General features: G+C 36.4%; 5 protein-coding genes across 10 annotated transcripts in view; all 5 read right to left on the bottom strand.

Annotated features, from left to right (window-relative positions):
- The window catches only part of LOC107197594 (zinc finger protein 501-like), a 19,147-nt gene extending 5,889 nt beyond the window's left edge, over positions 1–13,258 (bottom strand). Inside the window, exon 1 of one of the 2 annotated variants that reach the window (XM_049466870.1) lies at positions 13,115–13,258. The gene's annotated coding sequence lies outside the window, so the exon portion shown is untranslated. Of the gene's footprint in view, positions 1–9,552; positions 9,670–13,114 lie in introns of those variants that run through there. The other variant, XM_049466871.1, reaches the window with a different exon arrangement.
- LOC103037169 (zinc finger protein 239) overlaps positions 1–13,294 on the bottom strand; it is a 34,324-nt gene extending 21,030 nt beyond the window's left edge. For 2 of the 4 annotated variants that reach the window (XM_049466874.1, XM_022669416.2), the window contains exons 1-2: positions 13,220–13,294; positions 225–328 (exon numbers count right to left, since the gene is read on the bottom strand). The gene's annotated coding sequence lies outside the window, so the exon portion shown is untranslated. Of the gene's footprint in view, positions 1–224; positions 329–6,739; positions 6,841–13,219 lie in introns of those variants that run through there. The other 2 variants (XM_049466879.1, XM_049466876.1) reach the window with 2 other exon arrangements.
- On the bottom strand, positions 1,170–3,558 carry LOC111192413 (zinc finger protein 239). Its single transcript, XM_022669425.2, has 2 exons — positions 3,409–3,558; positions 1,170–2,468 (listed from the first exon to the last, which is right to left on the bottom strand). Exon 2 carries the CDS (start codon positions 2,250–2,252, stop codon positions 1,398–1,400), a length of 855 nt encoding a protein of 284 aa, XP_022525146.2. The 5' UTR covers positions 2,253–2,468; positions 3,409–3,558; the 3' UTR covers positions 1,170–1,397.
- On the bottom strand, positions 9,910–18,646 carry LOC103036360 (zinc finger protein 239). Its single transcript, XM_049466873.1, has 2 exons — positions 18,631–18,646; positions 9,910–11,845 (listed from the first exon to the last, which is right to left on the bottom strand). Exon 2 carries the CDS (start codon positions 11,708–11,710, stop codon positions 10,706–10,708), a length of 1,005 nt encoding a protein of 334 aa, XP_049322830.1. The 5' UTR covers positions 11,711–11,845; positions 18,631–18,646; the 3' UTR covers positions 9,910–10,705.
- Positions 15,319–22,648, bottom strand: LOC107197593 (gastrula zinc finger protein XlCGF7.1). 2 transcript variants are annotated; one of them, XM_049466872.1, is made up of 2 exons: positions 22,295–22,310; positions 15,319–17,232 (listed from the first exon to the last, which is right to left on the bottom strand). In XM_049466872.1, the coding sequence occupies exon 2, from the start codon at positions 17,225–17,227 to the stop codon at positions 16,178–16,180; it is 1,050 nt and encodes a 349-aa protein (XP_049322829.1). In that variant the 5' UTR covers positions 17,228–17,232; positions 22,295–22,310; the 3' UTR covers positions 15,319–16,177. The 2 variants fall into 2 exon arrangements, with proteins under 2 accessions (XP_049322829.1, XP_015460923.3); XM_015605437.3 differs by lacking the exon at positions 15,319–17,232 and adding an exon at positions 19,472–21,348 and having other exon boundaries at positions 22,295–22,648.

Raw genomic sequence — 22,648 nt, 5'->3', positions numbered from 1 at the left:
ATGCGAAGCTTTTATTTCCATAACATATCTATCATTAGTGTCCTAAACTATAAAACACATCCAGACTGTTGATCAGAAATAACTAGGAGAAGATCATCAACCGGATTCTGGATGAAGCTGCTTCTGTGTTGTTTAAATGCTGCACATTTTGATGTTGGTATGTTTCTGTGAGTCTTTAGGAGTAAATGTAGAACAGCGTGTTAAAGAGTGGAGCTTCTCCATACCTTCTACAGTTCAGATGATCCTGTTCCTCCAGGACTGTGGGATAAAGCTTTAAAACACTCCAGCTGTAGAGCTCCGGAGATCCGCTACTGTAGAGCAGATTTACCTTCTGCTTCTTTCAGGTCTATGCTGGTGGCAGATCAACTGAAAGTGCATTACCCCCACCTACTGATCTGGAGGATCTCAAAACAATTACTTGCAGTTTTTTATTTTATTTTAGGTGACAGGAATGGAAACCTATAAAATAAAATACAAAAATATACTTTTTTTCTTCTTTTAAAGTAAACTGATATCTTATTATTTTGAGATAGGAATTATTTTAAGATCTCAAAATAATGATACAGTATCTCAAAATAATGAGGAAGTATATCAAAATAATGAGAAAGTATCTCAAAATAATGAGAAAGTATCTCAAAATAATGACTATCTTAAAATAATGAGAACAAAATGTGTTGTAATTTTTTGTCTTTTTTAGGTAAGTTAGTGGTAATGGGCTTCCATACTTAATTATATAAATATATGCATAGCAAAACAATCAAAACAATCAATCAAAAGTGTACATGCGATTAACACTGAAATACCAACACTATTTCAGTTAGTTTTTTTTTTTTTTTAATAATTTAAGTACACTATTGCATTCAATATGAAATAACTGAAAATCATATTTTATTCATATACTCCTTTAACAGCATGGATTATTTTCATAATTATAAGAGCAGACTTGGGACTTAGCAGATTTAGGACTAGATGATGACCAACACAAACTGTGCAGCAACAGATGAGGTTCTGTCTCTGACACTGCATCTATAAACTTGAGCAGCTAGCAAGATATGTAGGATTCCAGTAAGACCTTATATAAAGGACTCTGGAGGAATAAAAACATTTTAAGCCTCATACTAAATATTCTTTACTATTATCTTTCTGCATAGTTAATATGAGATGGACAATCATGTCAGTGGTATATTTATTTACATTCAAAAGACCAGTCATTGCAGGGAATTCAACTGTACAGTACATGATAGCATGGAGACACTTCAAAAAATTCACAACACAATTGGTGTATATTTTCAGATACGTTTGTCAATGTTTTAGAAATCTTCGTAATGGCCATCGCTACTACAGGTACTACAGTTGTAATACAATACAATAACAGTGTTGGGGGGTGGGGGTCGTCTTCAATTGTCCCTTCGCTCTCCACTGTGACACTTGTGTTTTTTTAATGTACTTGAATGCCTGAAGCTCTTCTCACAGTCCGAACAGTGATACGGTTTCTCTCCTGTGTGAATGCGCTGGTGCCGTTTGAGGTGACCCAGTTCATTAAAACTCTTCCCACACTCTGAGCAGTAATGTGTTTTTTCTCCTGTGTGAGTACGCTGGTGTAGTTGGAGGTGACTCAAATTAATAAAACTCTTTCCACAATCTGAACAGTGATACGGTTTCTCTCCTGTGTGAATGCGCTGGTGTACTTGGAGGTGAATCAGTTGATTAAAACTGCTTCCACAGTCTGAACATTGATATGGTTTCTCTCCTGTGTGAATGCGACTGTGTTTGTTGAGATTACTCAGTTGATTAAAACTCTTCCCACAATCTGAACATTGATATGGTTTTTCTCCTGTGTGAATGCGACGGTGTTGTTGGAAAGAACTCTGTATATTAAACCCCTTTCCACAGTCTGAACAGTGATAGGGGTTCTCTCCTGTGTGAATGCGCCAGTGCTGCTGGAAAGTACTTTGTCGATTAAAACTCCTTCCACATTCTGAGCAGTGATATGGTTTCTCTCCTGTGTGAATGCGCTGATGTGTTTTCAGAGTACTCTTGAGATTAAAACTCTTCCCACAGTCTGAACATTGATATGGTTTCTCTCCTGTGTGAATGCGATAATGCCGTTGGAGATGACCGAGGCGATTGAAACTCTTCCCACAGTCTGAACACTGATATGGTTTCTCTCCTGTGTGAATGCGCTGATGTATTTTGAGATTACTCTGTTTAGTAAAACTCTTCCCACAATCTGAACAGTGGTGAGTTTTCATGTTTCCTGGACTTCCTGATTACATTTAACTGTGATGTAGTGAACAACTTTTGTTTGTACTGAGTTCTTTATAAATGGATTCTTGTGCTTAACCTGGTTCAGCAACTTAATCTTGATGGCTGTGAAATCTGATTGGTTGTTTGGAAGATAAATGCCAGCCAGGTAGGAAGGCCAACTCTAGCAGCAGGAGAAGACTTGCACCAGGACAGCATTCATTCTGGAACATACAAAGGAAATAAATGAAACAAAACAACGTAAACAAAAGAAAACACAAATGTAAACAAAAGAAGGAGAATTTCAAGGTTTAAATCGGATCTCCAGTTGAGACCTTAAATAAGGAAGAATGGTTTGACAAGGCAGCACAACTTGACAGAATTGCGGTCAAATCGGGCAACATTTACGTCAGATATTATGATATAGTGGCGCCGCGGCGGTACTCGTAGGACCCGTCAGAATACGTTGCAGCGCGGGACAGAACTGAATTGTTATTGGCGGAGCAATCCAAATTGATAAATAGTTAAGGAAATTATAATAATCACGCAATGATTCCCATGCAAGCAACAAAAAACCCTCAAGAAAAATCTCTCGGAGGATGGACCAACACACACACCAACGGGAGATTTCAGCATCTCCAGCAGGCACGTGCAGATGTGTGTGTGGTGGGGGGGGGGGGGGGGGGGGGGGGACAATGCAATGAGACCTTTAATATGTCTAACCCCTTACATTAGCTTGTGGCCAACACTGATACACGCCATTTTTTTTTTTGCAATTAGATGTAATGGTTTTAAATGGGTCTTCGTGCACATAGATTAAAAAAAATCTACTATAAAAGATTTTATTGTAATAAAAGCTGCAGCTCGCCAATTTAACAGTATTACTTACTAAGCCAGTCTGGCCTGAATCTATATGTCGGATGTTTTGGCTGAACTGTAACAATTGAGCACAGCAGCAAATGCGGAGTTTCTATTTCTAGAACATTTCTATCATTAGTGTCCTAAACTATAAAACAGATCCAGACAGTTGATGAGAGATAACTAGGAGAAGATCATCAACCGGATTCTGGATGAAGCTGCTTCTGTGTTTGATGTTGGTGTGTTTCTGTGTGTCTTTAGGAGTAAATGTAGAACAGCGTGTTGAAGACTGGAACATCTCCATACCTTCTACAGTTCTGAAGATCCTGTTCCTCCAGGTCTGTGGGATAAAGCTCCAAAAACACTCCAGCTGTAGAGCTCCTACAGGAAGTGAAGCTGGAAACTCGCTGTCAAAATAAAAGTTCTCCAGTGCTCTGATAACTTAAACTGATAACTTTGACTCTTCAAAAACAAAGCACACTTCCTGTCCAGCAAAACATTTTTGGTATTGTTTTATTTATTTATTTTAATCCAGATGATAAAATTACATTGAATACTGCACAACGATTACACGCAGATTTACAATTCAATTCAATTAAACATTCTGTCACCATGTACATAAAAACCATTTCAAAACAGGTAAATTTAATTATGATTTGGTACAAAAGCAATACTCACAAAAGGCTTTAAAGAGCAAACAGGAGATTCCAAAAACGTTTTGATGGTTTTATTGGTCATATTTCACATTATTTGCAAAAAGTAAAAATAAATAAATAAATACATTTTGTTTTATATAAAAACATTTTTAGAATCACACTCAATATTATTATTACATAAATAGTTAATATGAGACAATCATGTCATTAGTATATTTTATTATGTAATTTATTATGAGATCAACCTGGAACATTTTTGTCTAATCAGTTGTTGCAGGGAATTAAACATTGGACACTAGCTGGAAGAATAGAAACAGGTGTCACAAGGTTTCACCACACTGGACCATTTTCAGATATTTTTTTATACATTTACTTAAGTCAGCTATGTTTTTTGTACACAATTTCTCCCTTGTGAAATAATAATGACTTATCATCTCAAAAATAATGACAAAGTACATCAAAATAATAAGATACTATTTTAAAAACAATAAGATATCTCAAAATAACAACCTACTATCTCAAAATAATGAGATGCGACCTCAAAATAATCAGGTCATTAGTATATTTTATTATGTACTTTATTATGAGATCAACCTGGAACATTTTTGTTAAGTCTAATCAGTCATTGCAGGGAATTAAACATTGGACACTAGCTGGAAGCATAGAAACAGGTGTCAAAATGTTTCACCACACTGTACCATTTTCAGATAAGACTTGATCAGGATTTACATTTCAAAAAATATATAATAACAGTGTGTTTGCTCCTCAGTTGCCATTTCAGTCTCAATTAAGACACAGTGATAAGGTTTCTGTCCTGTGTGAATGTGTTGATGGTTGTTGACAGCCTTCATTTGATTAAAACTCTTCCCCACACTCTGAGCAGTAATAAGCTTTCTCTCATGTAAGAATGCACCGGTGCCGGTGGACATGACTCAGTTCGTTAAAACTTTTACCACAGCCTGAACAGTGATATGGTTTATCTCCTGTGTGAATGCGCTGGTGTCGTTGGAGATTACAGAGTCGATTAAAACTCTTCCCACAGTCTGAGCAGGGATGCAGTCTCTCTCCTGTGTGAATGCGTTGGTGTGTTTTGAGAGTACCTGGTCGATTAAAACTCTGCCCACAATCTGAACAGTGATAAGGTTTCTCTCCTGTGTGAATGTGCTGGTGTGTTTTCAAAGTACTCTGAAGACCAAAACTCTTCCCACAGTCTGAACAGTGATATGGTTTCTCTCCTGTGTGAATGCGCTCGTGTTTTTTGAGATTACTTGGGTGGTTAAAACTCTTCCCACAATCTGAACATCGATGTGGTTTCTCTCCTGTGTGAATGCGTTGGTGTATTTTGAAGTCACTCTGTTGATTGAAACTCTTCCCACAGTCTGAACAGTGGGGAGTTTTTCTCTTGCCTGTATTTGGCTTCATTTATTTGTATGATATGTAGCAAACAACTTTTGCAGGGCCAGGGAAATATGTTTGGGAGTCTTTCAGCAGCTTAACATTGATCTTCGGTTGCTTGTGGAGATAAACTTCAGCCAGGAAGGAAAGCCAACTCTAAAATCACGAGAAGACTTGCAACAGGACTGCAGTCATTCAGGAAAAGACAACAAAAAATAAGTTTAATACAACAAAAAAGGTCAAATAATTGCTGAAATTTACTTAAGTCAGCTATGTTTTTGTACACAATTTCTCTCTTGTGAAATAATAATGACTTATCATCTCAAAAATAATGACATAGTATATCAAAATAATGAGATACCTTTTTTTTTAACAATAAGATAGTATCTCAAAATAACGACTTACTATCTCAAAATAACAGCTTACTCTCAAAATAATTACTTACTATCTCAAAATAATGACTATCTCAAAAAAAGTAAAGCAAACAAGTAAAATTCCCAAAAAAATGCTTTACGAACGTGAGGTTTTGTCAACAGATAAATATTTTCCACCACGTTAGCTTGTGGCTAACATTGATAAACACTCCTTTCTGTTTAAATAATATTTAAATGGATCTAAAACCTGTTTTTGTGCACAGATTAAAAAAAACGACAGCATATAAAAAAAATCTAATTAAAATGTGCTGAGAAATTTAATTGTTATTGTAGTTGTTTTCTAATTGTTTGTATTGGAGTACATCTTCACTATTTTACTGCTATAAAACATAGAAAGCAGACTGACTGCCACCATCTAACTACTTGTATTGTATTGTCTAATTTTTTGTTATATTCTAAATTACTAACTATAAGATGCACTATTCCCACTTTTTTTAATTAGATATCACAAAATAATAACTTACCATCTCAAAATAATGACTTGCTATATAAAAATGGTGTCTCAAAATAACGACTTGCCATCTCAAAATAATGAGATACTATCTCAAAGAAATGACATGCTATCTTTTCTTTAATTTACTTAAATTAATGCACGTATTAAACAAGTAAAATATTCCAAATATATGCCTGACAAACGTGAGTTTTGTCAATAAAAAAATATTTTCCACCACGTTAGCTTGTGGCTAACACTGATACACACTTCTTTCTGTTTCAATTATATTTAAATTAATTTAAAACCTGTTTTTGTGCATATAAAAAACGCCTGCATATAAAAAATCTAATTAAAATGGGTTTGAGAAATTAAAATGTTATTGAGTTTTATAGTAATAAAAACTGCAGCTCGCATGTTTAACAGTATTAGTTACTAAGCCAGTCTGGCCTGAATCTATATGTCGGATGTTGTGGCTGAAATTTAACAACTGAGCACAGCAGCAAATGCGGAGTTTCTATTTCTATAACATATCTATTATTAGTGTCCTAAACTATAAACAGATCCAGACTGTTGATCAGAGATAACTAGAAGAAGATCATCAGCAGGATCCTTCTGTGTTGTTTAAATGCTGCACAATTAATGTTAAATGTTGGTGTGTTTCTGTGAGTCTTTAGAAGTAAATGTAGAACAGCGTGTTGAAGAGTGAAACTTCTCCATACCTTCTACAGTTCAGATGATCCTGTTCCTCCAGGTCTGTGGGATAAATCTCCAAAACACTCCAGCTGTAGAGCTCCTACAGGAAGTGAAGCTGGAAACTAGCTGTCAACATAAAAGTTCTCCAGCGCTCTGAGGCTTAACTGTTGAACTGATAACTTGGATGCTTCAAAAACAGAGCACACTTCCTGTGCAGCAAAACAATTATTGTTATTGTTATATTTAATTTATTTTTTTAAATCCAGATGATAAAATTACACTGAATACTGCACAATGTTATATGCAGATTTACAATTCAATTAAATTAAACATTCTGTCACACTCCCACCCAAAATGCTGCAAAAAAGAAAACAAACAAACAAACAAAAAAAACAGTAGGAACGGAGGAAAGTAACAAAATAAATAAAAACATTTAAAATCATTTTAATTATGATTTGGTACAAAAGCAGTATCCATAAAAGGCTTTAAAGAGAAAAGATGGCTTAGGATCACCAGTATGTAACATTTTTTTTTATTGAATCTCAGTGAAACCGTTTTTATTGGTCATATTTCACATAATTTGCAAAAGAAATGAGACGATAATATGAGACAATCATGTCAGTAGTATATTTTATGTTCAAAAGATCAAACCAGAACATTTTGATAAGTATAATCAGTCATTGCAGGGAATTAAACATTGGACACTAGATGGAAGCCTAGAAACAGGTGTCAGAAGTTTCACAACACTGGACCATTTTCAGATACAATTGGTTTAATTGTGCTAAAAGCTTCATAATGACCATCACTACTATAGGATTTACATTTCTAAAAAAAATAATAATAATAGTGTGTGTGCTCCTCAATTGCCATTTCAATCTTAATTAGGATACTTGTGTCTTTTTAATGTACTTGAAAGCCTAAAGCTCTTCTCACACTTTGAACAGTGATAAGGTCTCTCTCCTGTGTGAATTCTGTGCTGATGGTTGTTGACAGTATTCAGTTGTTTAAATCCCTTCCTACGATGTGAGCATGTTAGTGCATTTAGAGGTGATTTCTTGTTTTAAAACTCTTTCCACATTGTGAGCATTGATGTGGTTTCTCTTCTGTGTGAATGCACTGGTGTATGTTTGAGAGTAATCAGTTGATTAAAACTCTTCCCCACAGTCTGAGCAGTAATACAGGTTCTCTCATGTGTGAATGCGCTGGTGCCAGTGGACATGACTCAGTTCATTAAAACTTTTCCCACAGTCTGAACAATACGGTTTCTCTCCTGTGTGAATGCGATGGTGTCTTTGGAGATTACTCAGGCGATTAAAACTCTTCCCACAGTCTGAGCAGGGATGCAGCTTTTCTCCTGTGTGAATGCGTTGGTGTGTTTTGAGAGTACCCGGTCGATTAAAACTCTGCCCACAATCTGAACAGTGATAAGGTTTCTCTCCTGTGTGAATGTGACGGTGTCTTTGGAGAATACCCAAGTGATTAAAACTCTTCCCACAGTCTGAACAGCGATGCGGTTTCTCTCCTGTGTGAATGCGCTGGTGTATTTTGAGGTCACTCTGTTGATTAAAACTCTTCCCACAGTCTGAACACGGGTGAGTTTTCTTTTTGCCTGTATTTGGCTTCATTTATTATGTAGCAAACAACTTTGGCAGGTCCTGGAAATTTGTTTGGTAGTTTTGTTCTTAACCCCTTTCAGCAGCCTAACATTGATCTTCGAGAAGTCCGGGAGGAGCAGGGGAAGGCTTGCAACCGGAACTGCAGTCATTCCAGAAAAGACAATAAAAAATATAAAAGTTTATTACAACAGAACAGGTCATATAACTGCTGACACTGACTAAAACCAGCTTTCTGTAAACAGTTTTTAGGGCAACTAATAAAAGGCGTATCTTGTATTATCTTATAATTGTAATTGTTTTTTAATTGTTTGTATTGGAGTACATCTCCACTATTTTACTGCAATAAAAATATAGAAAGCAGACTGACTGCCACCTTCTAACTACTTGTATTGTATTGTCTTATTTTTTGTTATATTCTAAATTACTAACTAAAAGATGCACTATTCCCACTTTTTTTAATAAGATAGTATCTCAAAATAATAACTTACTATTTCAAAGTAATGACTATCTCAAAATAACGGCTTACCATATCAAAATAATGACTTACTATTAAAAATAGAATCTCAAAATAACGACATACTATCTCAAAATAATGAGATACTATCTCAAAGTAATGACATGCTATCTTTTCTTTAATTTACTTAATTTAATGCACGTATTAAACAAGTAAAATATTCCAAATATATGCTTGACAAACGAGAGTTTTGTCAACAAGAAAATTAATTTCCACCACGTTAGCTTGTGGCTAACACTGATACACACTTCTTTCTGTTTCAATTATATTTAAATTGATCTAAAACCTGTTTTTGTGCACATAGATAGAAAAAAAGCCTGCATAAACATCTCATTAAAATGGGTGGAGAAATTGAAATGTTATTGAGTTTTATAATAATAAAATCTGCAGCTCGCCCGTTTAACAATATTAGTTACTAATCCAGTCTGATCTGAATCTATACATCGGATGTTGTGGGTGAACTTTAACAACTGAGCACAGCAGCAAATGCAGAGTTTCTATTTCTATAACATATCTATTATTAGTGTCCTAAACTATAAACAGATCCAGACAGTTGATCAGAGATAACTAGGAGAAGATCATCAGCAGGATCCTGGATGAAGCTGCTTCTGTGTTGTTTAAATGCTGCACATTTTGATGTTGGTGTGTTTCTGTGAGTCTTTAGGAGTAAATGTAGAACAGCGTGTTGAAGAGTGGAACTTCTCCATACCTTCTACCGTTCAGATGATCCTGTTCCTCCAGGACTGTGAGATAAAGCTCCAAAAACTGTAGAGCAGATTTACCTTCTGCTTCTTTCAGCTCTATGGCTGGTAGCAGATCAACTGAAAGTGCATTACCCCCCACCTACTGATCTGGAGTGTGATCTGAAGAGGGGAAATCATTAACCAACATCACCCCAGAAATAGTGTTAAAAATAAAAATAAATAAAAAACCTCATATTTGAACTGCCTTCTGACTGCCAGTGGACAGAGATTATTTAAGTTTCACAGTTAAAGGTTTTTTATAAAACCGAGACAAAAATGCATAAGGATTACATTTTTATTATAAATAATAGGAGATACCAGAGTTCATTTCATTCTTTTTTAATTATTGCAGTGCTGTATGCTTGCATTTATGAGATACAAGGTAATTGAATTCCACAGACTCACACAGAATTTTCCATCTAGTAATTCACCAAACCAATGTGGATTTCTGATTTCTAAATGTCTGCATTTTTGCATACTGACTTTTTGTAGGTTTAACATGACTGACTGAAATGGTAGTGCTGGTGTGCTAGTGTGTGTAGCACTGAAGCAAACTAAATCAAAACAATGATTCAGTGTCTCCCTTCAAACACAAAAGTTGTCTGATAACAGTGAACAAAGCTTCGTAATGTCACTAAAACAGCTGCAAAGATTAAAATACCCAAGGCCATTTTTGCAGAGTGAAACCGGATAATTGTAAAACGTGTTATGTTTTCATTTGTCTTTTTTTCAAATATTTTGTATATAAAAAGAAGCTGTCTTAACCCAACACAGCAAAACAAATTGTTTTTACATAAACATTTTCAGCTTTACACATTTTCTTTCTCCACAATTAATATTAAATAGAAAATCATTTAATTTTTTTGCAATAAAAGCATATTTGTGTGAATGAGCTTCAATTAACAGACGATAATCAAAATGAAACAGTCATTGTGGGGAATTAAACGGGACACTAAATGGCAGCATGTAAATAGATGACAAAAGTTTTTTAACACTGAATAATTTTCAAACACAATAGGTCCTACTATGTCAATACTTCAAATGCTTCGTAATGACCAGCACTACTATAGGATCTACATTTTTAAAACAATATAAAATACCGGTGTTGGGTGGTCATCTTCAATTGCTCCTTTGGTCTCTGTTACCACACTTGTGTTTTTTAAATGTACTTGAATGTCTGAAGCTCTTCTCACACTTCGAACAGCAATACTGTTTCTCTCCTGTGTGAATGCGCTGGTGTTTTCTAAGAATGCTAAGTTGACTAAAACCTCTCTTACAGTCTGAACAGCAATATGGTTTCTCTCCTGTGTGAATGTGCTGATGTTTTCTAAGACTACTAAGTTGACTAAAACTCCTTTCACAGTCCGAACAATAATATGGCTTTTCTCCTGTGTGAATGCGCTGGTGCCGTTGGAGGTGTCTCAGTTCCTTAAAATTCTTCCCACACTCTGTGCAGTAATATGGTTTTTCTCCTGTGTGAATGCGCTGGTGTATATTGAGAGCGTTCTGTTGATTAAAACTCTTCCCACAGTCTAAACACTGATATGGTTTCTCTCCTGTGTGAATACGCTGATGGGTGTTCAGATTACTTAGTTTATTAAAACTCCTCCCACACTCTACACACTGATGTGGTTTCTCTCCTGTGTGAATGCGCTGGTGTGCGTTGAGCGTGTTCAGTTGGTTAAAACTTTTCCCACATTCTGAACAATCATATGGTTTCTGTCCTGTGTGAATGCGCTGGTGTCTTTTAAGAATGCTTTGAGAATTAAAACTCATCCCACAGTATGAACAGTGATATGGCTTCTCTCCTGTGTGAATGCGCCCGTGTTGTTGGAGATGACCAAGTCGATTGAAACTACTTCCACAGTCTGAACATTGAAACGGTTTCTCTCCTGTGTGAATGTGCTGATGTCGTTTAAGATTACTCAATCGAGTAAAACTCATCCCACAGTCTGAACATCGATGTGGTTTCTCTCCTGTGTGAATGTGCTGATGTAGTTTGAGATTATTCAATCGATTGAAACTCATTCCACAGTCTGAACATCGATGTGGTTTCTCTCCTGTATGAATGCGCCGGTGTATTTCGAGATCACTCTCTTGAGTAAAACTCTTCCCACAGTCCATCTTTCCTGGGCTTCATTTATCTGTGTGATGTAGTAAACATACTTTGCAGGTACTGGGGATTGTTTTTGAACTTCAGCCAGGTGTAAGAGTCAACTTTAGGAGCAGGAGAAGACTTGGAACAGGACAGTATTAAATCTGGAAGTGACAAAGAAAAAAAAATGTTAATAAACAAAACAGTATGCAATTTTGTCTGTAATTTGTCTGTCTTGGAGTATAACTCACTTCACAACTATAAAAATACAGAAAGCAGACTGAATGCCAGTGTCTCATTATTTCAGCTGGATTTGCTTATTTTGTTACAATTTTCTCAAAGATGGTAATTTCTGAGACCTTAAAGAAAGCTTGGGCACTCTTTGGTCCAGTGGTCTAAAGCACTGCCACTATGATTGGGAGATCACTGGTTCAAATCCCGGTCATGCAGTTTGCCATCAGCTGCTGGAGCCCCGAGAGAGCACAATTGGCCTTGCTTTCTCTGGGTGGGTAGATGGCTCTCTTTCCCCTCATCACTCCTAGGGTGAAGTCTGTTAGCACAAGTAATCTGTGAGCTGATGTATTGGAACTGAGTCACTGCGCTTTCCTCCAAACGCTCACTGGCTACTCGGAAATGCTACATCAGCAACAGTTCAATAAAAGAGCGGTGGCTGACTTCACATGTGTTCTTGCATTTAGGCATCACTAGTGATTGTGGATATACAGCTAGGTAGCAGCTGTATGGGTGGGACAGTTGGCCTAGCTAAATTGGTAGAAAATGGAAAAAAACAAAGGGAGAAAAAAGCTAGCTTGTCATTGCAACACAGTCTGCTTAAGACAGTGATCTATTAATATCTTTTCATATCAACATACTGCATTCTATCATACATATATTACATTAATATATTAATAAGTATATACTAATATGCATAACAAAGACTGCAGATAGTCAAAAGAGTGAATGCAATTAACAATGGGATTATTCTGAATAGTAATATGCGCTGGATGAACAATACACATGTATAAATAATATACTAAATAATTCACCACAAAATTACCCTACAACTATGAACACACAGCATTAGCCTACAGTTATAAAAACACACAACATTAGCCTACAGTTATAAACACACAACATTATCCTACAATTATAAACACACAGCATTAGCCTACAGTTATAAAACACAGCATTAGCCTAGTTTTAAACACACATTAGCCTACAGTTATAAACACACAACATTATCCTACAATTATAAACACACACCATTAGCCAACAGTTATAAAAACACACAACATTAGCCTACAGTTATTAACACACACAACATTAGCCTACAGTTATAAACACACAGCATTAGCCTACAGTTATATACACACAACATTAGCCTACAGTTATAAACACACAGCATTCAACAGAGCTGTCATAACAGTTCATACCTTCTACAGTTCAGATGATCCTGTTCCTCCAGGACTGTGGGATAAAGCTCCAAAAACACTCCAGCTGTAGAGCTCCGGAGATCCGCTACTGTACAGCAGATTTACCTTCAGCTTCTTTCAACTCTACAGCTGGTAGCAGATCAACTGAAAGTGCATTACCCCCACCTACTGATCTGGAGTGTAATGTTAGCTCTAAGGAGGGGAAATCATTAACCAACAACAGTGATAAAAAGAAATAAATACAATATATAACATATGATGTAATGGTATTACATAACATCACATTGAGGCTGTCCGCTTCTTCTTCTTTTTTTAAAAAACAGAGACTTTTTTTTAACCAGATATTCAGCTACTCTATAAACATACATTTTGCTATTTTTCCAATTGAACTTCATATATAACTTCATATGTTTTTAAATTATAGCAGAGCTGCATGCTTGCATCCACCTGACAATGCAATGGTGTTTGGAGAAATAGGAAGCAGAGGCAAAGTAAAAACGTCTTAAGAAGGATCCTGAGATTAAGAAAAATCCTGCTCATCATTTAACAACATCCAAGACATACAGGTGCTGGTCAACGAATTAGAATAATTTGAAATAGTGCAATCATGAAATTCTTTGAATGCATTTTTTGTGCAGAAAGCAAATCAGGTGTTCACCGCACCTGTCCTACTCGTTAGACTAATCACAGAACTCGTTACCTGGAAAAAAATTTGCTCAGCTGAGCTTTCCAAAAGGGCCATTTAGGCCATTTAACTGTGACACTGTTTTTTTATTGAATTGGAATAATGGAGAAACCGTTTCATTGAATTAGAATAATTTTTATTATAATTACAATCATCACTTTCTCAGTATTTTGTGGCTGCCCCCTTGGCTTGTATGACTGCCTGAAGTCTCCGCGGCATCGATTTGACCAGCTTGTCGCAAGTTTCCGCACTCACAGCTTCCCAGGCAGTGGCGATGTTCTGCTTCAGTTGGTCCAGCGTAGTAGGCTTTCTGTCGCGAATTTTCCGCTTGACGATGGCCCAAAGGTTTTCAATGACATTGAGGTCAGGCGAGTTGGCCTGCCATGCCAAAACTTCAAGCTGTTTTTTAGTGAACCAATCTTTGGTCGACTTTGCCGTATGAGCCGGTGCAAGATCCTGTTGAAATATGAAGTCTTCTTCGCCGAACTGTTCCTCAACAGTCAGAATCAGGAACGTTTCCAGAACATCTTGATATACGGCAGCATTGACAGTCTTCTTGAGGAAGCAGAGTTTCCCTACACCTCGAGCGGACATGCATCCCCAGACCATAACGCTCTGGGGAAACTTGACGGATCTTTTCACGCACTCGTGGTTGTAGGTTTCGCCACCACGACGCCAGACACGAGGACCTTGGTCACTGAAGGAGATGCAGAAGCGTGATTCGTCACTGAAGACCACTTTCTGCCAGTCTTCAGCAGTCCACTCGCCGTGTTCTTTGGCCCACTTCAGCCGTTTCTCCATTTGTTTCTTGTTCAGCATCGGTTTTACTGCTGGAACGCGAGATTTGAAGCCGAGTTCGCGCAGACGACGGTAAGTGGTTGATCAGGAGACGTCAGCGCCGGTCTGCTTGTTCCACAAGTCGGTGAGCTCGGAAGTGGACTTGAACTGGTTGCTGACTGCGATCTTTCTCAGCTGCTTGTTGTCGCGAGCAGAAGTTTTTTGGACGCCGGAACAGTTGGTGCGCTTGCTGCAGTTTTTCTTGAGAGCTTTGCAGACGGAAGACTGGCTGATGCCGAGCTGCTCAGCAATTTTAGTTTGGGTCAAGCCTTGTTGGCGAAGGGCTTGAATTTGAGCCACTATTCCGGTTGAGAGGTCGCGCTGCTTACCCCTGATTGATTTTACAACTTAGAAATTCTACTCAACCCTGACTTTATACTGCACAGTGAACACTCTTCACAGAAAACAAAAATTCGAGCATTTATTCTAATTCAATGAAACGGTTTCTCCATTATTCTAATTCAATAAAACAACAGTGTCACAGTTAAATGGCCTAAATGGGCCTTTTGGAAAGCTCAGCTGAGCAAATTTTTTTCCAGGTAACGAGTTCTGTGATTAGTCTAACGAGTAGGACAGGTGCGGTGAACACCTGATTTGCTTTCTGCACAAAAAATGCATTCAAAGAATTTCATAATTGCACTATTTCAAATTATTCTAATTCGTTGACCAGCACCTGTACAACCGCTTCAAACGGGTGAGCTGACTCAGAGCACAATCTTTCATTTCAGACCCAAAGTCGGTTTGTGACAAACATTTATTTATTAGTCTCCAATATTTTAGAACCTTTTTTATTCATTCACATATAATATCAATATTTCTTTATATTTAAAGAGAAGTACAGTCATCTGCAGAAAAACCTAAATTATTATGCAGTGTGTTGAGGCTCTACCATTTTTCTTTTTATCTAAAAATAATTGAAATATTGACTCATTTCAATTGACTGACTGTAGTAAAACAAATCCTGTCCTAATGAATGAGTGTTAGAAAGTAGAAACTGCAAAAACAGAGTACAAGCATGGTGGCTTAGCGGTTAGCCCATTTGTCTGCCAGTGCTAGGGTCCTGAGTCCCTATCTAGGTCCCTTCTTCCAGGGACTCATATTTCCTCCCACAGTCCAAAAAGTGTAATTGTAAGTAAGTATATTGAAAGATCAATACAATCACAGCCCCATATATTTTTTTTGCTTGTGTACAGCTTTTTTCCAGACGCATCGTTTCCGTAAAGGAAAATGATTTTGTTGATTTGTTGAATAAAGAGACAAAATAATATCATCCTTAAGGTGTAATGATACATATACATATTTAACACCCAACCATCAAAATGGGGCAACACCACAAGCACTTAGTAACCACCTTAGACATCACTGCAACCCACCTGGGATGCCACAGTAATACATTTGCAACCAGTTAGCAACATCATGGTAGCTGCATGTAATACCACAGCTTTCACCTAGCCACAGAGTAGCAGCCATCTATCGCTCACTTTTCTAATTAAGTTATTATTGTTCACCTCAGATGACTGTTAGAAGTGCCCCAACTGAGCCTAATGTGGGTTATCTCCTGTGTGAATGTGCTGGTGTTTTTTGAGATTACTCTGAGAAGTAAAACACTTCTCACAGACTAAGCAGGTATATGGTTTCTCTCCTGTGTGAATGCGGTGGTGTTTTTTGAGATGATCCGGTCGATTAAAACTTTTTTCACAATGTAAGCACTGATATGGTTTCTCTCCTGTGTGAACGCGCTGGTGTGTGTTAAGATTACTCAGTCGATTAAAACTCTTTCCACACTCTGAGCAGTAATATGGTTTCTCTCCTGTGTGAATGCGCTTGTGTTTTCTGAGATCACTCTGTGTGGTAAAACACTTCTCACACTCTGAGCAGTAATACGGTTTCTCTCCTGTGTGAACACGCTGGTGGTGTTGGAGAGCACTCAGTCTGTTAAAACTCCTCCCGCAGTCTGAACACTGATACGGTTTCTCTCCTGTATGAATGCGCTGGTGGTGTTGGAAAGCACTCAGTCTGTTAAAACTCTTCTCACAGTCTGAACACTGATGTGGTCTCTTTCCTGTGTGAAAGCGCTGATGCATTTTGAGATCAGTCTGAAAATAAAAACTCTTTCCGCAGTCTGAACATTGATGTGGTTTGTCCCCTGTGTGAATGGCCTGGTGTGTTTTGAGTGTACTCAATTGAGTAAAACTCTTTCCACAGTCTGAACACTGATGCGGTTTCTCTCCTGTGTGAATGCGCTGGTGTATTTTGAGATCACTCTGTCGAGTAAAACTCTTCTCACAATCTGAACAGTGATGCGGTTTCTCTCCTGAGTGAATGCGCTGGTGCATTTTTAGATTACTCAGTCTATTAAAATTCTTTCCACAGTCTAAACAGTGGTGAGTTTCTGTCTTTTCTGGACTTGGCTCCATTAATCTAAATGATTTAGCATACAACTTCTGCAGGTAGTGTGGAATCTTCTGGATGTCTTTCAGCAACTTAACATTGACCTTTGGGAAATTTCCTAAAAGACTTGTAGAGATAAAATTTAGCCATGTGGAAATGTCATCTCTAGGAGCAGGAAATAAGTTGGAACAGCACAGCATTCATTCTGGAAGAGACAGATAAAAAATGTGTTAAATGCAACAAAATAGGTTGTATAAATGCTGAAAATTACAGTTAATTGATGAAATGAAAAACTAGGACACTCATAAATACAGCAAAAAGGTCCTGTGCTCCAGATCAGCATATATGGTTGTGCAGAGTGAATCTGCTTTTAAAGTAAACGCTTAAATTTTGCAGCTGTGCTTTCTAACACAGTGTTTTCAATGGGTTTGTTTATAACTGTAATAATTATTTGGGTAATTAATCTGGATCAACTACAACTGAACAGCCTTTTAGCTCAAATACAAAGTCTATATTTAATAGTTGGGTCGAATCTCCACAAAAGAACAGTTCTAGAGTTCAATTGGGACCAGACCGAGACCAACTCCTCTTGCAGATCTCAGTGTGGTTGTTCTGATTCAAACAAACTGGAGCCTTCTGAAGTGAGGAGATAAATTAAATCAGGTGAGCTAATTTTGGCCCAATGCAAAGAAAAGTCAGAGGTATAGAGCTACTTCAAGTTAGTTGTTGATTTTAACATGTGTCGGCTTTGTAGAGTGTGTTAATTCGGCATGCTGTTTTTATGTTCTGCACTATATCCTTTGTTATTGTTTTTGGTCTATTTCTGTTTAATGATTGTGCAGTGCATAGCCATATTGTTGATTTTTGTGTTTTGCTATAGGCTAATCATTTGTTCAGAAAGTATTTTATTTTCTTAGAGATTATTAATTATATTAGAGTAGACGGGGAGATTGGTTCTTAATAAACAAACAGTGCTCTTAAACAATAGGTCTATGCTTCTTCAGTGTTGCAATGTTAATTAACATTTTTCAACGGATTTTGCGCATTTAGAGAGCCCTAAAAAGAATTTATAAAGCTCAGTTTTAACGCTCAACTTACAAAAAAAAAGTTAGGTTTAACCTTAGAACACTAATGTTAAAATTAGTAACATCATCAATAACGTTGGGTATACACTGTATGACAAGTGACATAAAATTAAAAAAGGTACCATGAATGACCCTATAAAAAAGCAGACAAATAATTGGAAAATCAGGTAATCCTTAACAGGTGTTAATGTCCTAACAAAAATAATGCTGCTGGGAACTTTGTCTTTGGTCCACCAATTCCTGGAACATGTGAGCGCCTGATTGAAACACACAAACACTAACATGGGTAAATTATACCCATAAAAAAAATTACTCTATCACTAACGTCGGATGAAAATCACCCGAATGCATGTCTTTCGGAAAAAAAAAAAAACATAGATAGGAGGAGAGATTCAACCATAACATTAATGACATTAAATTACTTTGTAGGATTTTATTTTCTTTTTTGTGACCATAAACATTTCTCAAATAATCTCAAAATGTAGAACAGCGTGTCAAAGAGGGGATCTTCTCCATACCTTCTACAGTTCAGATAATCCTGTTCCTCCAGGGCTGTGGGATAAAGCTCCAAAACACTCCAGCTGTGGAGCTCCTACCGGAAGTAAAGCTGAAAACTAGGTGTCAAAATAAAAGTCGTGCAGTGCTCTGAGGTTGAACAGTTGAACTGATAAATTTGACAGTTCAAAGACACAGCACATATTATTAGAATTTTAGTAAAACGATGATAAAATTACACTGAGTCAAAATTCCTTGTCCATTAACGTCTTTGACTCTGATATGAGAATATATGTATTTGGACACACCAGTTTTATGCAGATTCAACGTTATTTCACTATTATGTTCTGATACAAAATTAACAGAATTATTGGCAACCTATATAACAACACCAATGTTAATAATAATAATAATAATACGTTTTCATTATTATTATTATTATTAGTAGTAGTAGTAGTATAATTATTATGTAGGAGTAGGAGTAGTAGAGATACAACCCCAAATTACGAAAAGTTGGGACAACATGGAAAGTGCAAAATAAAAAATAAAAAGTAAGTAAGTATGTAGTGTTTCTCACATTTACTTTTCTTTTATTATTATTATTATTATTATTATTATTATGTAGGAATAGTAATAGTAGTAGTAGTAGAGATACAACCCCAAATTACGAAAAATTGGGACAACATGGAAAGATAAAAAAAAAAGTTTGTAGTGTTTCTCACATTTACTTTTCTTTTTCTTTTATTATTATTATTATTATTATTATTATTATTATTATTATTATTATTATTATTATTATTATTATTATTATGTAGGAATAGTAGTAGTAGTAGTAGTAGGACAACATGGAAAGAGCAAAAAATGTGACCACAAGATATTTCATGTTTTATCTTGTTAACTTCATTTAATAATATGCACATTTTGGCCTTCATTACATTCCAAAAATGGTTGTAATGTCCACAGAAATATTTGAAGAGCAAAGGCGGACACAGCATCTCCAAATAGAGCTTTTAAAGTATCTAGTCCAGTCACAATATTATGACCACCTCTAATGAACATACAGAAGCATGTTGTAGTTCTATATTTCAGTCCATGAGTTTCTCTACATACTTTATCTTCCTTTCTGAGAATAGTCCACCAGCCAGAAACATATTTCCAAATTAAAACACATACATGACTGTAGAACATATATCAGCACTTCTTATTAACAATTTAAAAAAGAGAGATAAATAAAATAAATTACATAAAAGACTTTCTCTTTATTTGATTGGCATGTATTAGGTGTATGCTGAAATAAAGGATTTTGATGGGCTCAGTTCATCAGTAGTCAACATTCTTTTAAAAGGGATCAGCTGTCCCATTTCCCCAACTACTGCTCCTTTTCCTGCTGCTCCTCAGTAGGAAAGGAGGAGAGGAGGAGTAGCAAAAGTTTCTTGACTCAGCCACAGTGTTTATAAACTCCAGCAGCACTGCTGATCACATTTTTTTTTTATTAAAGACAAACCCCCTCTTATTTTTTTGTTTTGTTTTACAAATTTGAGATTGATTGGTTTTGTTTGTTTTTGCAGGGCATTGCTGTGTTACTGTGGGCTGTAAAAAAGATTTTTGCAGATTTCAGTGACTGTTCTTACTGCACTTGTGTTTCTTAAATGTATTTGAATGCATGAAGCTCTTTTCACACTCCGAACAGTAATACGGTTTTTCTCCTGTGTGAATGCGCTGATGTGTTTTGAGATTAATCTGCTGAGTAAAACTCCTCCCACAGTCTGAACAGTGATGTTGCTTTTCTCCTGTGTGCATGCGCTGGTGTTTTTTGAGATCACCCTGTGCAGTAAAACACTTCTTACACTCTGCACAGTGATACGGTTTCTCTCCTGTGTGAATGCGCTGGTGTCTCTGGAGAGTACTCAGTCTATTAAAACTCTTCCCACAGTCTGAACACTGATGCGGTTTCTCTCCTGTGTGAATGCGCTGGTGTGTATTGAGATTACCCAGTAGATTAAAACTCTTCCCACACTCTGAGCAGTAATATGGTTTCTCTCCCGTGTGAATGCGCTGGTGTGTGTTGAGAGCACTCAGTTGATTAAAAGTTCTTCCACAGTCTGAACACTGATATGGTTTTTCTCCTGTGTGAATGAGCTGGTGTCGCTGGAGATGACTCAGTCGACTAAAACTACTTTCACATTCTGGACAAGAATATGGTTTCTCTCCTGTGTGAATGCGCTGGTGTGATTTGAGATCACTCTGAAAATTAAAACTCTTCCCACAGTCTGAACATGAATGCGGTTTCTCTCCTGTGTGAATGCGCCGGTGTCTATCGAGAGTACTCAATCTGTTAAAACTCCTCCCACAGTCTGAGCAGTAATAGGGTTTCTCTCCTGTGTGAATGCACATGTGTGTGTTCAGAGTATTCAACTGATTAAAAGTCTTCCCACAGTCTGAGTATTGTTGCAGTTTCTCTCCTGTGTGAATGCGCTGGTGTATTTCAAGATCACTTTGTTGAGTAAAACTCTTCCCACAGTCTGAATAGGGGTAAGTTTTCATCTTTCCCAGACTTGCCATCATTCATCTGTGTGATGTTGCAAATAACTTTAGCGGGGACTGAACATTCTTTTGGATGCCTTGTTCTTAACCGCATTTGGCAGCTTGACATTGATCTTAGTTAAATTTGATTGGTTGTTTGTGGAGAGAAAAGCCAACTTTAGAGGCAGTAGCATACTTTGAATAGGGAGGCATGTATTCTGAAAGAGACAAAAAAAAAATTAAAAACATCAAAACAGGTCATATAACTGCTGAACCAGTTAAAAACGAGTTAAGGTAACAAGAACAGACTACTAAACTACTTCAGCTTTATTTTACAATAAAAACTCTACTTCTATACTTCTATTTTAAACTATAACACTGAAACTGCTATGATCAGAGTTATAAGTTACATATTGTTTGCAGCAGATTCTGGTTGCAGTGTTTCACATAATTTGTACTTCTACTGATTTCACATGCATTAATCAAATGAAGTAATCCGAATTTATGCCTAACAATCGTGGGTTTTTACCCATTAAAATTCCAATTGCAGGAAGTAGAATTGGAATTCCATGAGATTCCAAAAAATTAATAATACATAATTAAAGTGCATTTAACAATGAAGCTTTACAGCATATATTACATATGAGTACAATACAAATTTCTTAAATATATTATTTTAAGAATTACAATTACAATAATTATAGGTACATTTTATATACACACAATTAAATTAGCTAAAAACATACCATTATTCCAAACATTTGTTTTTGAAGAATTCTAAAATTATAACACTCAATAATTTTCAACAAATTAAAAATAAAACGTCACAAATCCATTAATATTTTGAAGCTTTTCAATTTTATTTGAATCACACTTTTCTTTTTTGGTTTGTTTTTGTGTTTTTTTTTTCTATGTGTTTGTAATGTTGGTTGTATATACTGTGAATTTGACCTATTGTTGTGTCTGTTTCAAGCTGTTGTATTTATATTTTATACAAAAATTAATAATGATAAAAAAAGACCTACAGTCCTACATTATAAAACAGATCTGGATGAATCTGCTTCTGTGTTGTTTAAATGCTGCACATTTTGATGTTGGTGTGTTTCTGTGAGTCTTTAGGAGTAAATGTAGAACAGCGTGTTGAAGAGTGGAATTTCTCCATACCTTCTACAGTTCAGATGATCCTGTTTCTCCAGGTCTGTGGGATAAAGCTCCAAAAACAATCCAGCTGTAGAGCTCCTACAGGAAGTGAAGCTGGAAACTAGCTGTCAAAATAAAAGTTCTGCAGCACAAAATCACACACTATTAAAATGTTAGTATAGGCAATGGATTTTTTTTAAACCTAGATAATACAATTACATTTAATCCAAATGAATTTTCCACCTACTTCATCAAACCAATGTGGATCTCGGATTTCAGAATATAAACAGGAACAGTCAACAATACAACTTTGTACACACCTCTTCTCATTGAATGTGTTTTTTTTGTTTTTATGATTTTTTTTTACATTGTAAATTT

Source organism: Astyanax mexicanus, chromosome 18 (genome assembly GCF_023375975.1).
Source record: "Astyanax mexicanus isolate ESR-SI-001 chromosome 18, AstMex3_surface, whole genome shotgun sequence".
Classification (NCBI taxonomy): Eukaryota; Metazoa; Chordata; class Actinopteri; order Characiformes; family Acestrorhamphidae; genus Astyanax; species Astyanax mexicanus.
The sequence above is the reverse complement of the archived record's forward strand: the minus strand, read 5'-3'. Positions and strand labels throughout refer to the sequence as shown.